This window comes from Rhineura floridana, chromosome 8 (genome assembly GCF_030035675.1).
Source record: "Rhineura floridana isolate rRhiFlo1 chromosome 8, rRhiFlo1.hap2, whole genome shotgun sequence".
NCBI lineage: Eukaryota > Metazoa > Chordata > Lepidosauria > Squamata > Rhineuridae > Rhineura > Rhineura floridana.
The window spans coordinates 65,824,331-65,841,004 of NC_084487.1; the positions used below are offsets into that span (position 1 = coordinate 65,824,331).

A 16,674-nucleotide genomic window follows, 5' to 3' on the forward strand; every position below is an offset into this window, starting at 1 on the left:
GACCTTGGGGGGCTCAAATGGGACCCCTTGAAGGGCCGTGATTGTCTTGGAGGCTGGAGGTTCCCCACTCCTGGCCTGGCTAAAGGCCTCTGATTTCTTGGTGATGTTAGCTGCATTCCAAACAGGCTATTATAATCCCTGAGGAGATACCAGTGATTTGGAGGCCCTGTCCACATGCTAGCTGTGTGCTGAAAAACACTCAACTGAAAGAATTGTTTGTCTGAAATAGAATATACAAAAAAGGGGTCAAAGACCAAGATGCTGGAAAATAGGAACTTTTTAATTAAGCTATTGCCTGATGAAGGCCTGTAGATAACAGGCTGAAACGCGTTGGGTTTTATCAAAAATTAAAAAGTTCCTATTTTCCAGCATCTTGGTCTTTGACCCCTTTTTTGTATTCTCTTGTGGATGCTAGCCACCCTCTGCTTATTATAGTCTGAAATAGTGACAGATAAATCAAAGTCTGATTTATTATTATTACTACTGCCATTGTTACTATAATTATATCCTATCTTTCCTCCAAGGAGCTCAAGGTGGAGTGCAAACACGGTTCTCCTCCTCCTGATTTTATCCTCGGTGAGGTAGGTTTGGATGAGAGGCCATGACTGGCCAAAGATCACCCAGTAAGTTCCATGGCCAAGTGGGGATTTGACCTGGTCTCCCAGGCCCAGTCTGACACTCTGACAACTAAACCACAGTGGTTCCCTATGATTTATGTGAGTCTGAAATACCCATCCACAAAACAAGTTGCTAGCTGACTCTGCCTGATTCTCTATTCTAACCTTGCCTCCTTTCATTCAGTGTTTGCTGGGGTGAGTAATTTATCATTTTCTTACTTGGGGTGTGATTGAATGACCCTGTTCCTTGATACAGACATGTAGCTGAAATGCGTACCATTGAGGGAGGAATGTTAGACAGAAACATGAAGGGTGGGAAAGTACTCCTCTGGAGGCAGATAGGTTCTTAACTCCTGCACAATCTAAAAGTAAATCTTAGATGTAACTCTGGTTAAAATTCATGTAAAGTATGGTTCACCTACCAGAAGCTTAGAAAACAGTGGCCTTGGCCGTAACTGTGGAGTTACCCTTTGCCTAGTGAAACGTATTCAGAGTTGACCATTTCATGGGCAATTCAGGACAGGGCAGTAGCAAATAACATTGTTTCCTGGTTTTATCAGGACATGAGGGGAAAATAAAGTTAAGAATACTGAATTATGTACATCTTCATAGAACTAGTAGTGAAATTTCAGTGCATCAGTGTGCATCAATAAATTTATTTATTTTTATTTATTTGATTTATATCCTGCCCTTCCAGCAGAAGCCCAGGGAGGCAAACAGAAATGCTAAAAACACTTTACATCATAAAAACAGACCTTAAAATACATTAAAACAAAACAACGTTAATAACATTCTTTTAAAAAGCTTTAAAAACATCTTTTTAAAAAGGGTTAAAAACATATTATTAAAAAAACACATATTAACAAACAATTCTAACACAGACGCAGACTGGGATAGGTCTTAACTTAAAAGGCTTGTTGAAAGAGGAAAGTCTTCAAAAGGCGCCGAAAAGATAGCAGAGATGGCGCCTGCCTAGTATTCAAGGGGAGGGAATTCAACAGGGTAGATGCCACCATACTAAAGGTCCGTTTCCTATATTGTGCAGAATGAACCTCCTGATAAGATTGTATCTGCAGGAGGCCCTCACCTGCAGAGTGCAGTGATCAACTGGGTATATAAGGAGTAAGATGGTCTTTCAGGTATCCTGGTCCTGAGCTGCATAGGGCTTTGTAAACCAAAACTAGAACCTTGAACTTGGCCCGGTAGCAAATGGACAGCTAGTGCAATTCTTTCAGCAGTGGGGTGACATGTTGGCAATACCCTGCCCCAGTGAGCAGTCTCACTGCCGCATTTTGCACCAGCTGCAACTTCCAGACCAACCTCAAGGGCAGCCCCACATAGAGCGCATCACAGTAATCCAGCCTGGAGGTTACCAGTGCATGGACAACAGTGGTCAGGGTATCCTAGTCCAGAAATGGCTGCAGCTGTCTCACCAGTCAAAGCTGGTAATAGGCACTCCTAGTCACAGAGGTCACCTGGGTCTCTAGCGACAAAGATGGATCCAGGAGCACCCCCAGGCTACAGACCTGCTCTTTCAGAGGGAGTACAACCCCGTCCAAAGCAGGCAACTGACCAATTATCTGAACTCGGGAACCACCAACCCACAGTGCCTCCGTCTTGCTAGGATTCAGACTCAGTTTATTGGCCCTCATCCAGCCTACCACCAAGTCCAGCCAGCAGTCCAGGACTAAATATAAAAAAAGTTTCAGATTTTGAAGTGAGAAGTAGGCTGTCTTTCCAACAACGTTAGAATTGCAATTGTTTTATGGTAACCTTTACCTCATTCTAACTTTGCTTAATACTTCAGGGCTAAAGCTCTCTGGTGGTGGTGATGGTTGATAGCTAATTTTATTTCATAATTAGAATGTCTGTTTTTGAAAAAGTGAAACAAATAACTAAAAATTAGGACCTATTAGGGAAAAAAAGGTGCTTTTGTGAAAATCTTCATCAGAATTAAGACAATTCCTTGGGTGAATGGTAGCAAAAGGACTGCATGCAAAAATACTGGCTTTGTGGTCCCTGATTGTTTGTGATTGCCACACCTATATATGATTGGTATAACGGGGCAGAGCTGTGAGGGGGCTCGGATAAACATAAGTTAGATGTCTTTCAAAACAAGTTTATGAGTTTTTCTCCCTCTCTCATAATACTAGAACTCGTGGACATTCAAAGAAGCTGAATGTTGGAAGATTCAGGACAGACAATAGGAAGTACTTCTTTACTCAGTGCATAGTTAAACTATGGAATTTGCTCCCACAAGATGCAGTAATGGCCACCAGCTTGGATGGCTTTAAAAGAAGATTAGACAAATTCATGGAGGACAGGGCTATCAATGGCTACTAGTCATAATGACTGTGCTCTGCCACCCTAGTCAGAGGCAGCATGCTTCTGAAAACCAGTTGCCGGAAGCCTCAGGAGGGGAGAGTGTTCTTGCACTCGGGTCCTGCTTGAGGGCTTCCTCCAGGCACCTGGTTGGCCACTGTGAGAACAGGATGCTGGACGAGATGGGCCACTGGCCTGATCCAGCAGGCTCTTCTTATGCTCTTATGAGGCAGATCCTGGGGCTTCACCAAGGAGTTCCATCGGCCCACTTAAGAGCAGAGCTTGGCCTCCCATCCATTTTGGCAAAAGTGGACTTAGCATATTTTAGATACTGGCGCAGGTTATCCTGTATGGATGACTGTTCTCTTCCCATACTTTCCTGGAATGAGCAACACAGGATTGGGGGCTGGGCCCAATTGTGCCAAGAAAAATTAAAGATCTATAAGTTTACCTTGGGAAAGTATTTAAGTTTTAACCAACTTGAGGTCCGGAATTGGGTCTTTGACCATGACGCGTGCCAAGATTGGGCAACAATTGCTGTAGCCCCCTTCTCCCCCTGTTTCCCCCTATTTAAGCCCAATCACGCTAAACCACAATACTTTGATGTGTTGACGTGCACCCACATACGTTGGTCGTTTATGGAACTTAGATTCCAAGTGATGTCCTCGGCTTACCTTGATGGGAGATATCTGGGAATTCCGACCAAGGAGAGGAGATGTGTTTTTGGCTGTAATTGGATAGAAGATATCGTCCATTACCTCCTTTTCTGCCCCCTGTATGAGGATCCCAGAAGAAAATTTTTGGCCTCCTGTACCTGTTCGCTCTGGGGGAAATCCCCCCAGGATCTGTTAGTAGAGTTACTAGCTGATAAATATAAACAAGTAACAGTTGCAGTGGCCAACTTCGCCCTAGCCACTAGAAAGCTGAGGGCAAGTTTCATCAAGTCTCCTACAGATACGTGTTCGCTATAATATTGTATCCCCCTCAGCTCCCACGGAGTTTACTTGGTTGTTTTATTCGTTTTGTACCTTGCAAAGGCCTATGGCTACACGCAATAAAGTTGATTGATTGATTGGTATAGGTAGTATTACCATGATTTTATTGCCTTTAATAATGTCAGCAAATAGCCAAATAAGACTATATCGTGTCTATATAGGCATCATAATGCCCAGTACATTGTCCCTTTTTTGCTTGGGTCATTTGAGGAATGACAAAGTTATCAAAGCTCTCATGTCGTTCTGCAGTCTCTAATTTTACCTTCAGTTTTTAGTTGTTAGTGTCGCACCAATACAGATATGACTTGCTAAAGAGTTGCGTTTTGAAGATTGGAACCAGGCCATTGCTGTTGCAACCAGTCCTTCATCTCCGCTACCACAATTCCCAGAAAACATCATAGCTTGTTGTGTGAGTTGCTCCATACGACAAGAAACTTGGAGGCAACCTGTTGCTATAGTGTACAGCTGCCTCTTCCCACTTTAGTACCTTTGTGCAGGAATGCAAAAGCAAGGCTCCTTCTTGTACGTTATTCATTGCAACAGCAGTTCTACAACACCCCCACCACCAGCAGAAAAGCAGTGACCAATTGCTCTTTTTCTGCATCTTGCTGTGTGGCACCTTAGTTTCAACAGGAAGTCACACTTGCATCAGCTTATTTTACAGTAAGATAGCTAACATCATCATGCCAGACAAGTACTAACTCATTGTTTCATTGCTACCTCCCATGATTTCTGTCAAAACTAACTTAAACTGCAGACACTGAGAATTCTTGCCTTGTCAGTCAACATTTGAAGCTGGGGAGTAGGTGCAGGAGAAATTTATTTTTTGTTACACTTCTATCCCACCCTTCCTCTCAGAAGAAGCCCAGGGCAGTAAACAAAGGACAAGACACTAAAACATCTTAAAAAGATGGGATAACTAAAGTTATCACATTATTATTATGCCTTTTTGTTATACTGGGATATATACTTTGGGAGGAAGGGCAGGATATAAATTGAATAAGTAAATAATAAATATAGTTCTTGTAATGATCTTGATACTTAAAATAGTTCAGAACTTTTCTTTTAAAGCTCTGTTAAACCTTTGTTAGTTCTGTTCCTATTAGTGTAATCTGTGGATCAGTGGTTCTTGCCTGCTTTATTTTTTATTTCACCATATTCTGTGGTTTAGAAACATGAAATAATTTTAATCATTGTTGTGGATATTCACTGGATTTTATAAACATCTAAAATAAAAGACCTTATAAAAGGAATATAACAGAATATAAAGCTGTGTTTTGTCTCGTTGACTGCTTTCAGTTTCTTTTCATGTTTTAAAAATTGCCTTCCTAAAGAAATTAAAATACTCAACTGGTAGACCATTTTATTATGTGTGGAATCAGTTTTGTAAAATTGCAAAGACAACCCAATTGGGGATGTGTACATACTGAGGAGAAAGGGGTGCATGGAAACTTCTTTGTCCAATGACCCTAACCAAATTTGGCCAGATTTTTTTAGCCGGTTAGTTGTATGTCATTTCATGTACTGCATGTGTAATCTTTTAATTCTTTTACCAGTGTTTAAGTGATTTAAGAATATGCTCCCAGTATGTTTCTTCTTTACATATTTTAAACGTGCAAACAAACTGCTTTGTAACATCTAGTCTCAGTTCAGACTATGAGTCAATTGTGATGTCTGAATTGACAAATTATGGTTTGTGATTGATTGTAATTGGAAACCATTATTTGAAACGAGTTTGCATACTGCAGTTTGTACTGAATTGACAAATCATTGTTATGGCCATAACTCTACTTCCAGAGGCTACTGGAGATGATAGTGGAACTTAAAATGTATGGAGATTAGAGATGTAAAATTTCTGGAAATTATGAAGCCATGGGAAAAAACAATTTCCCCCTGTTTTTTTCCAGAAAAAAACAAAGTTTTGGAAAAATGGAAAAAAATGTAATATTAGCACTCCTTACAGATTGAAAGTCATTTTGTTGCTTCAGGAACATCAAAGGTAATTATGTACAAGTTGGTTTGGCATAAAATTATCGCATTTGGTATATTAAAAGTACATTTTATTCAAACAATTATTACAAATTGAATTTACTTTTTTAAATTTTTACTTTTTTTGTAACAAATGGATGTATAAGATCCTGGACTGTAAAGAACACCTAAACTGTAAGGAACCTCTTTCGTTTTGCCAGTTTATGTGGAGCAGGCAAAAAACAATTAAAAAAAGAAAGAAACCATCAACATTAATAACAAAGAAAATTATGTCTCCGATAGTCCTCCACAATGTCAAGCAGACCTAAAGCATCCATTCCCATAAAAAGAACTGAGGGAAAAAGGGGGGGGGAAGATTCAGTGAAACCTTTTATTCATTATGCTAAAATAAAACATTCCATAATCCATTTTTCTTCATTTTTTTCAATTTTTCAAATTTTTCAGAAAAAAACACAAGGCTTCAGGAAACACCCCTTCCCCCAAAACCTTTTCCCTGATTTTTCTGAGTTTTTTCCAGGCCTTCAACATCTCTAATGGAGATGAACAAATGGAAAAGGAAATCAGATGAACAGGTCTAAATCCATGATTTTGCCTCTTGCATTTTTGGAAATTCAAACTGTGTTTATCGCAATCTATAATTTGGCATGGTGTCTTGAATTCTGTCCTAGTAACTAAGTTATTCCTTCTTACTAAAAACTCAACATAATTGCATTTAAATGAAAGTTCACCTTATAAATCAGGTACAAAAATGTGTTTAAGAATTAGGCATAAAAATGAATACATTCTCTGATTAGTTAGCACTGTTCAAAGTTTCTCCACCCTACTAGTAGCTTCAGTTCTGTGTCTTTGAAGTGCTCGGGTGTTCTTGATTTAGACATTTATATCACAGTTTGCAGGGTATATGATATGTTCTGATGAGGATCATAGCCTTCAACTGAGGTGCCTTGTTGGAGTTCTGAAGGGGATTAAGATTAGAAAGTAACAGTACTGACATAAGATTGTTGATCATATGTTTTTACTTTTACAAAAGCAACCATTCAGGCCTGAACTGACAAAACAGTCTGATCTTGCTGTGGTTGAACTATGTGCATAGAGTGAACAATGCCTTTTTGTATAGTCTACTGTTTCCATGCCTGTAAATTACTGTTCTAAATTTTAAAACTTATCTGTGCAAAGTCTACTGGTAAGTATGCAAAAAATATACAGAATAGAACAAAATTAGTTTTACATGTCACAGTAAGCCACTGTTTGTCTTCAACCATGGTTTAATCATGAATGTGCTTCCCCTTCTGCCACATGGGTCCCTGCACAGCTTCTCCCCTTGTGCATGGCACCCGCACAGCATCTCCCCTTGTGCATGGCACCCACACAGCTCAAACAAGCTGTAGTATGGTTTGTTTTGTTTAAACCAATTTAAACCTGGACTTGTTTCAAAGAAACCATGAATAGTAAGCCAGGAATAAACCAAGGTTTGTTTTTGGTTTATTTTTGGCTTAATGCCTGTTGTTTGTTTGAAAAACAAATAGCTTGGATTTGAATAAGCCATTGTTTGAGCTGTCTGCGTGGGGTCGGGTTGGGGCAGAAGCCACTGTGTGGGGACCTACATGGCAGAGGAAAGCATATTCATAATTAAGCCATTGTTCACATTGACAAGCTGTGACTTACTGTGATATGTGAACCAGGCCAGTGAAAGCTGTCTTCTAGATACACATATAATAGAAGTCAGCTTAAAAAGAGAGACTTCTACAGCATTTGCTAAGTATATCTGGATACCTGCATAAAATGTGGGTTTTCAGAGATGGAATCTTACTACTTTTAAGAACACCAAATCTGATGTTAATTCCCATGGAGAAATAATCAGGTACCCAAGCACTCATGGTTTTATAGATAAAACTTAAAACTGAACTACACCCTGAAGGAAACTGGGTCTGTGCACAGTTGTGAACTAGAGGCTTTATTTGCTGTTGGCTGCTACTTCTTTGCTACAATACCTTGTGATGTGTGTGTTCTCTTAGCACTGTGCTGACTTCAAGTCAGAACATCTTTCTTTTAGATATTCTACAGGATCTGTTTTGCTCCTTCCACTGTCAAAACGTGAAGAGTATTAGGCTAACAGTGCAGAGAAGAGTCGTAATGGAATAGGATGTGTGGAAAGGCTGTATATGTCTGGATACTTTAGCTTCACTGTTTTGTATATATCACAAAGAGGGGACATTCCCTCTGCATTGTCTTCTGTCCTTCTAAGGCTGTCAGTGAGCTGGCAGAGAAGAAATCCACCGATTGTATAAGAAGAACATTTTGTCATGAAGGGAGGGACAAGTTGCTGGTGGCTCAGCTGAACTGGAAATGGATTTTTTTTTATATTTATGCAGAACAAATTAAAGAAAATGATGGGCTAATTCGTGTAGCATGAATCATTCTGAACATGTGGAAGGACTGTTTATTGCTGCCTCTTTGGCTGCATGATAGGTTGTTGGGGGTGGGTCTGTTGTCATAGAGTGGCATTTGGTCAATTGGTTTCACAACTTTAACACTTGTTTCTTCTGTTTATAGGCTTGCATAGATGATAACATAGATATGGTGAAATTTCTGGTGGAAAATGGAGCCAATATTAATCAACCTGATAATGAAGGCTGGATACCTCTACATGCAGCTGCTTCCTGTGGATATCTTGATATAGCAGAGTAAGGATTCCCTGCCCCCCATATTTAACATAACCTTCTTTAATGTTTAGTAGATTTTTGATGCAACATGTGCTAATAGGAAGCTTGTTAACACCAGGAGTACCTTGAGTTTTTCTATAACATCAAGAAAAATGCAGTCTTCTCACCCTTTATAACAAAATTATTTTGAATGGTGGATTTGAAATTTGGGGCAGTCTGGATTTGTTAATCAACTTGTAGCAAAGTCCTATATCTGAATGTATTATAGAAATGAGTGATTGATACTTGCTTTGAGGCCTGTGCCTTTTGTTTCTCTGTCAAATAGTGAACATTGCTGCACCAGATCTTTTGTTGATGTTTAATCATAACTAGGATGAACAAGTGCTTGACTAAAGTTTGACTTTAACTTGGGATGTTCATAGAATTTTCATGGGAAGTTTACAAACAGGGTGGCTATGTCTTTAAAAGATTGCCGTCTTCAATCTTTAACCTCCCAGTTTGATGTGTTGGGCATCCTTATGAGGAAGAACTTTGGGCTTGAGAAAACTAAACCTGGCCAGACTATACATTGACACCTCTTGCATTACATATAGTAACTTAAGATCCTGTTTGCCCTTAAAAGGAAGCAGTACTAGCTGTATTATTTTTGACTCTGCAGTACTTATCAGAATACTGTTAGAGCCAGCATATTAACTAGGATGGCATTTTAGCAGCTGGAAATTTCAGTAATTTTTTCCTGTGGCAGCCGAACCTGCTTTTAAGGGGTACTTGAGTAAATTGATGCTTTTCCTATCTCATTTGTTCTGCCCCTGATGTAGGACTGAGGCTGTAAAAGTTATTTGCCAGTGGCTTTGCTAAGATTTAAGGACATGTTGTTTGTTACAGTAGAATAAATGTGTGATTCTATTGAATAAATAGTACTAATACAGCTCCGTGGTATACCCCGGAGCTGAGAGTGATGAAGCAAGAGAGAAGGAGGCTGGAGTGCAGATGGAGATGAACTCCAGACGGATGCAATTATGCTTTGGTAAGTGCCTCTACTAAGTTGTACATAAAAGCGGTAAGGGCGGCGAAGAAGTCCTACTTCGCTGCCTCTATCAAGACATCTCTCTGCCGCCCAGCAGAGCTTTTTAGGGTTGTACGAGGACTCTTACATTCTGGTCCTCAAGATACCATTGAAACATCTGAAGCTTGCTGTAACGACATTGCAGGGCACTTCCAAAATAAAATCGCATGCATCCGTAGGGACCTAGACTCTGATGTTACGACAGATGAATCCATTGAAGTGTCCAGAACACGGTCTTGTCTTTCATTATTGGATGAGTTTCAGTTGGTGCAGCTTGAGGAAGTGGACAAGGTGCTTGGAATGGTGCGGGCGACCACGTCTGCTCTAGATCCTTGTCCATCTTGGCTGGTCAAGGCTAGCAGGACTGGTACCACCGGCTGGGCCAAGGAAGTGATAAATGCCTCCTTGAGTGAGGGAGTAGTCCCTAGTAGCCTCAAGGAGGCAGTAGTGAGACCTCTTTTGAAGAAACCTTCCTTAGACCCAGATAACTTGAACAATTATAGACCGGTGGCAAATATCCCCTTTTTGGGCAAGGTTCTGGAGCGGGTGGTTGCCAGTCAGCTCCAGGTGCTCTTGGATGAGACCGATTATCTGGATCCGTTTCAATCCGGTTTTAGGCCTGGTTTTGGCACTGAAACAGCCTTGGTCGCCCTGTACGATGACCTCTGTCGGGAGAGGGACAGAGGGAGTGTGACTCTGTTGATTCTCCTTGATCTCTCAGTGGCGTTTGATACCATCGACCATGGTATCCTTCTGGGGAGACTCGCGGAGTTGGGAGTTGGAGGCACTGCTTGGCAGTGGTTCCGCTCCTACTTGGCGGATCGTCGCCAGAAGGTAGTACTTGGGGAACATTGCTCGACACCTTGGACTCTCCATTGTGGAGTCCCTCAGGGGTCGATTTTGTCCCCCATGCTTTTTAACATCTACATGCAGCCTCTGGGTGCCGTCATCAGGAGTTTTGGAGTGCGTTGCCACTAGTACGCTGATGACACGCAGCTCTATTTCTCCTTTTCATCTTCTACAGGTGAGTCTGTGGATGTGCTGAATCATTGCCTGACCGCGATAATGGACTGGATGAGAGCTAATAAACTGAGACTCAATCCAGACAAGACTGAGACACTGTTGGTGAGTGCCTCCCCTGCCCAGATGGTGGATGTTCACCCTGTTCTAGATGGGGTCACACTCCCTTGAAGGAACAGGTTCGTAGTCTGGGAGTTCTTTTCGATCCTTCCTTGTCTCTTGAGGCGCAAGTGGCCTCGGTGGCAAGGAATGCGTTCTACCACCTTCGGTTGGTAGCCCAGCTACGCCCCTATCTGGACAGGGATGACCTCGCCTCAGTTGTTCATGCTCTGGTAACTTCTAGGCTGGATTACTGTAATGCGCTCTACGTAGGGCTGCCCTTGAAGACAGTTCGGAAGCTTCAGCTAGTGCAAAACGCAGCAGCCAGACTGCTGACGAGGACCAGCCGGTCAGCACATATAACACCTGTTCTGGCCCGTTTGCACTGGCTACCTATTTGTTTCTGAGCCAGATTCAAGGTGCTGGTTTTGACCTATAAAGCCTTACACGGCGTGGGACCGCAATATCTTGTGGAACGCCTCTCCCGCTATGAACCTACCCGGTCACTTCGCTCAGCATCTAAGGCCCTCCTCCGGGTACCAACCCATCGAGAAGCCCGGAGGACAGTTACTCGATCTAGGGCCTTTTCTGTGGTGGCCCCCGAACTGTGGAACAGCCTCCCCAAAGAAATACGCCTGGCGCCTACGCTTCTATCTTTTCGGCGCCAGGTTAAGACCTGGCTACGCTCCCAGGCATTTTAAGCGTTTATGTTATAATTTAATTTTTTTATTTTTTCTTTTTTTCTTTAGTTGCTGCTTGTGTTTATTGTTTGTTGTCTGATTTTATTGTTGATATTTTGTATTTTAACCTTTTTGTACACCGCCCAGAGAGCCACTCGCTATGGGCGGTCTATAAATGAAACAAATAATAATAATAAAATAATAATAATTCTGAACATTAGGGTTGTGTGGTGGATTCAGCTGAGGCCCAAGCCAAATTGGGCCCATTAGGACATTTTAGGGCCTAGGCTGAGTTAGGTTCTGACAGCCATGGGTTGCTATGAGTCAGATTTGATGACCCAGAGCAACCCACAGCTATCAGGGTGTGGGTCATCAGGCAGGAAGAAGAGGCAGTTGCAGCTCATGAGCAGAGACAGCCATCCTCCAGGGGTGGGGGTGCTATTTGGCACATGCCCCCCAACTTATTAAGGAATGGGTCTGATTCAGGTGGGTGGTTCCTGGGTCGACTCAGGGCGGGATGGCCTAATGCCCCCTCCTCTGGTTGGAGCCATGAAATGGATAAGTGGGGGTGTCTGTGCACAGCCCCAATGAACATGTACATCTCAGAACATTTTGTAGTAGAAAACATGACTCCCTGATGGGGGAATCAAGTCTCTTCACTGCTTTGACCCCTTATTTGAGATAATATATGCAAATTCAACTACCACTTTAATTTGTGTGAAAAGTATACGGTTTTATAATAGCTTCACTTACTTTGGTTGTAAATATAACTCATGGATTGCATTTTATAAGTTGACACTGCTGGACTCATGCCATGTATAATTTCTTAATATAGTTTCTGCCCTTTTCTCCCAAAATATTTCATTTGAAAAACAGTACATGTTTGACAAATTTAACATTCCAGTCTTGAAGGTATGCACAGTATATGTATATATTGTGTGTACATGCACATGTGTACAGATACATATGTCTGCATGTGTACATATGTAATCTACAGATGCAAATACACATATTTTTATTTATATGTGTATATATAAAATCAAATTACTGTCAAGGAATAATAATCTTTAACATGGGATGTGAGAGCGCTCTCCTCCTTATCTGTCTCTGACTTTTGATACTGTTGCCCATGGTATCCACCTGGACTGACTCTGTGAGTTGGAGGCATTATACTGCAGTAGTACTGATCCTACTATCTGCAGTGTCATGTCCAGAGAGTAGCACTGAGAGAGCTCTCATTGGCTTACATGATGGTGTAATGCAGGGCACAAAGTGCTTTTTGACATCTATATGACAGGGTGGATTGATTTTAAATCAAGGCAATTTAAATCAAGTTTGTTACTTATAGTTTATTTATTACTTGATTTATATCCTGCCCTTCCTCCCAGTAGGAGCCCAGGGCGGCAAACAAAAGCACTAAAAACACATTGACATCATAAAAACAGACTTTAAAATATATTAAAACAAAGCATCTTTAAAAATATTATTTTTTTTAAAAAAAGCTTTAATAGTTTAATAGTTCACATATTTCTTAAACAGTGGTGCAAATCTGATTACTAAAACATGTTAATTTATACATCATAGCATTTTACAGGGAGGGTACACTTTATGTTTAGATAACTTGATGTTTATTAATTTAGGGATATGGTACATAATATTACCTATGTCAGGCTGCAGATACAATAGCTGTATATTAGGAATGGTAAGAACTAAATCATAGCAAAAGTAAGACAGAAGACTCTGTTGAATAAAGCACTTTAACAACTTAAATGCCAGTGAGGCAAATCTTGCCTTTGCAGAAGTTATGCTGCTGGGATGAGACTGTGCTGGGACCATCAAGGGGCAAGCATTTCCACCTGTCTTGCCCCACCCCTCTGCTTGGGCCTTATCAGGAGGAGCTGCAGGCTGAGTCGTGCTGCTGCAGGGATGAGACTGTGCTGGGACCATCAAGGGGCAAGCATTTCCACCTGCCTTGCCCCCCACCCTGCTCTTAGTGACATTTTTCTGGGGACTGTCCTTTACCAGGAAGATGAATGCTTTTGGTTTGCTGTTCCTGTTTTTTAGCTTTTACGTTATTGTTAGTTTTTATTGTTAGTCTCTTAATGTTTTGATGTTTACATGTTCTGCTTTGTACGTCGCTTAGAGTGGCTGACAATTCAGCCAGATAAGCGACTAATAAGTCGAATAAATAAATCACAAATGCAATAACATTTTATTTAACTAAACTTTTAATGTTACATGAAAGTTACATAAATGTTTTAACATTACAGTTACAACAGTCTTCTGGGTTGCTGGCTGATGGCTGTCCTTAAACTCTTGTTTTTAACTTCCAAATTTTACTAACTCTTAGCAGGCAAATCATTACAACACTAAACAGACTGCTCTTTAAATGACAACTAACAAATGACAACTAATTTAAACATCCACACTTCCACTCTTGTTGTTTCATAGACTGAAACAGAAATACCAGTTTTCCTGCATGTTGAATTCCTTCTTTTTTGCCCAGGGAAGGAATTTCTTAAAAATATTCCCAGATAGGGTCTCTTGTACGCCCAGAAGTCATGACAGTTCTTCTGTGGCAAAAGTGTGGGGGAATATAGGAACTGGAAGCTGTGTATATACTATAATGTCTTCCCTTTTTTCTTTCCAGTCCTCTCCACTGTTCCTTTCTGCTCTGCTTCCAGCCATCCTTTTCTGTTTTGTCTGTGTCCTAATTCCTTTGCCGTGTGTGGCCCAGCTCCACCACCACATAAGCTCAGAATAACAGTCCCATTCCCATCCAGCCTGTGTCTTGCACATGTAACTTTAATCAGAGAAACAGAAATGGAAAGTCCAGAATTTCCAAGAAGCAAGAATTTGTAGTTTTGCTGGCAGAGCCATTTTTATGAAATGAAAAACTGAAATGAATGCCCATGTTTAATTGGCAGGTAACTCAAGTGTTTGAGTGTGATAGAGTGATTAATTCATTTTAAAGAGATTGTAAGTGTAGGTTTAGCAGGTTTGTAATAAGATTGAACTGAATGAGAGAGAAATATACTATTAAGGTTTTTTAAATAATGATTTTTAAAAATCCGATTAAAAAAAAATTTTTTTTTTAAAGGGCTGTTTTTTATCCACGCTGCTATATGAAGCCATTGAAAGCAGTTAGAGTTTGGGGCAGTGTCTGACACTTAGCTCTGCTTTTTGGTTTCATCGAAATTAGATGATGCTATGCAAGACCTAAACCAGTCCCTGGATGCATTTAGTGCGCTAAACGAGGCCTGCTAAACTGAGCTTGAATCCCCCTAAGACGAAAGCACTATGTGGAAGTGGCCTCTGTGCCCAGGACATAGGCAAAATGCCTGGATGGGATCACACTTCCTGTGATGGAGTATGTTCGCAGCCTGGGGATTCCTGTATCCAGCTTTATCTTGGTAGATAGGATACCTTCTATAAACATTTCCTATTTCATTTGTCCTCCCTGTGATGTGACTGAAGTTGTAATAGTTCTGGTTAGACATCTGAAGCCATTCCTTGATTGGATAGCTTGACCACTGTGATTCAGGTGCTTGGAACCTTAAAACTAGAGCACTGCACTGTGCTCTGTGTGGGGCTTCCTTTGTGTTTTGATCTGAAAGCTGCAGCTAATGCAGAATGCAGTAGCCCAGCTGCTGATGCAAGCTTTACATCTCTGTTTCCATCTCTGCTTGAGACAGTGGTTCTTAAGCTTTTTTGGGTCGCAGACCTCTTTGAGAATCTGAGTTAGGGACCCTCATAAAGGTAAAGGTATCCCCACACTTGTAGTGCGAGTCGTTTCCGACTCTTAGGGTGACGTCTTGCGACCTTTACTAGGCAGACCATATATATGGGGTGGGATTGCCAGTTCCGTCCCCGGCCTTTCTTTACCCCCCAGCATATGCCAGGTACTCATTTTACCGACCACGGATGGATGGAAGGCTGAGTGGACCTCGACCCCTTTTACCGGAGATTTGACTTCCTCCTTCCATTGGAATCGAACTCTGGCCATGAGGAGAGCTTCGGCTGCGTTACCACCGCTTTACCAATAAATACAATTACTTTTATTGCATTGGAATTTTTTTTGTGCCAGCTTAAGGACTGTACGCTGGCTGCTTATATACTTCCAAGTCAAAGGCAAGGTTTTATTTTCCGTCTCTTGGTTCCATAAGAAATAGGGTGTAATGTGTCTACACCTAGGTTGTGGATCTTCTTGCCTATTAACGTTAAGCAAGCACCATTAGCACTTTGGTCAAACACCTCCTTAAGATGCATCAGTCCATCAGGTGTTGTGTATAACTGTACAGGCATATACTCTTATGCTGTTTATGGACTATGATAATTGTCTAGATACTTTGTTGATTGTGTGTTTATCGTTGATTGTTTAGCATACAAACCTACTGACAAATAAAATAAATATATACTAGGCGTATGAAGCCCATTGGAGGTGGATTTGGCCTGAAGACCATTTGTGAAAGGTTAGTCAGATTCTCTTAGGTGAGCCTACCCATATTGCTGAATTTATGCCTGGTTGGATAAATATTGTAAAACATTTTACTCTACAAGGTGCTGTAGAAGTAATTTTGATTTTTTATAGGATTATCAGGCCAGGTGCAAAAGCAGGCCTTAGGGTAATTAGTATTGTCTTTGAGCTGCTAATATGATGTTTGGAACTATCCTTGTTTAAAGACCCATGGGGTATGTAAATTTGCATAGGCTATTCACCTTTATTGTGTAACATGCAGAGCATGGGGTTATAACTTGGTCTGAGTATCAGGGCTGTGGAGTCGGTATGTCAAACCTTCGACTCGGACTCCTCTGTTTTTCTACTGTCCGACTCCTTCATAAATGGCAAATGTATATTAATTTTTCTACTGTCTGACTCTGACTCTGACTCCTTCATAAATGGCAAGTGTATATTCATGTATTAATATTAATAAATTAATATTAATATTAAAATACTAATTTTATTTTGAGGTTGGAGTCAGTACATTTCTACCGACTCCAGCTCCACCCAAAATTGCTTCCAACTCCGACTGAGTATCCTTCCAAAAGAAAAAGAAAAAGAAAAATCACAATCAATGGGACAAGTCCCATCAGAAACTTATTTTTATTAAAAAAAATCATTCATCTTGGTCCTCCTCTAGATAAAAGAAGGTGGTTTACATGCTTCCCAGGGGATCCCCCTTCCAGGCAATAACATGAATTAATTTTGCTTAGCTTCAGCAA

At 40.9% G+C, this 16,674-nt stretch overlaps 1 protein-coding gene across 2 annotated transcripts in view; it reads left to right on the top strand.

Moving 5' to 3' along the window:
* The window catches only part of PPP1R12A (protein phosphatase 1 regulatory subunit 12A), a 170,245-nt gene that overhangs the window by 45,959 nt on the left and 107,612 nt on the right, over positions 1-16,674 (top strand). Inside the window, exon 2 of one of the 2 annotated variants that reach the window (XM_061639655.1) lies at positions 8,477-8,607. The exons of the other annotated variant lie outside the window; for it this stretch is intronic. Within the exon in view, the coding sequence (XP_061495639.1) occupies positions 8,477-8,607 (131 nt within the window). The remainder of the gene's footprint in view (positions 1-8,476; positions 8,608-16,674) is intronic. 2 annotated transcript variants of the gene reach the window in all.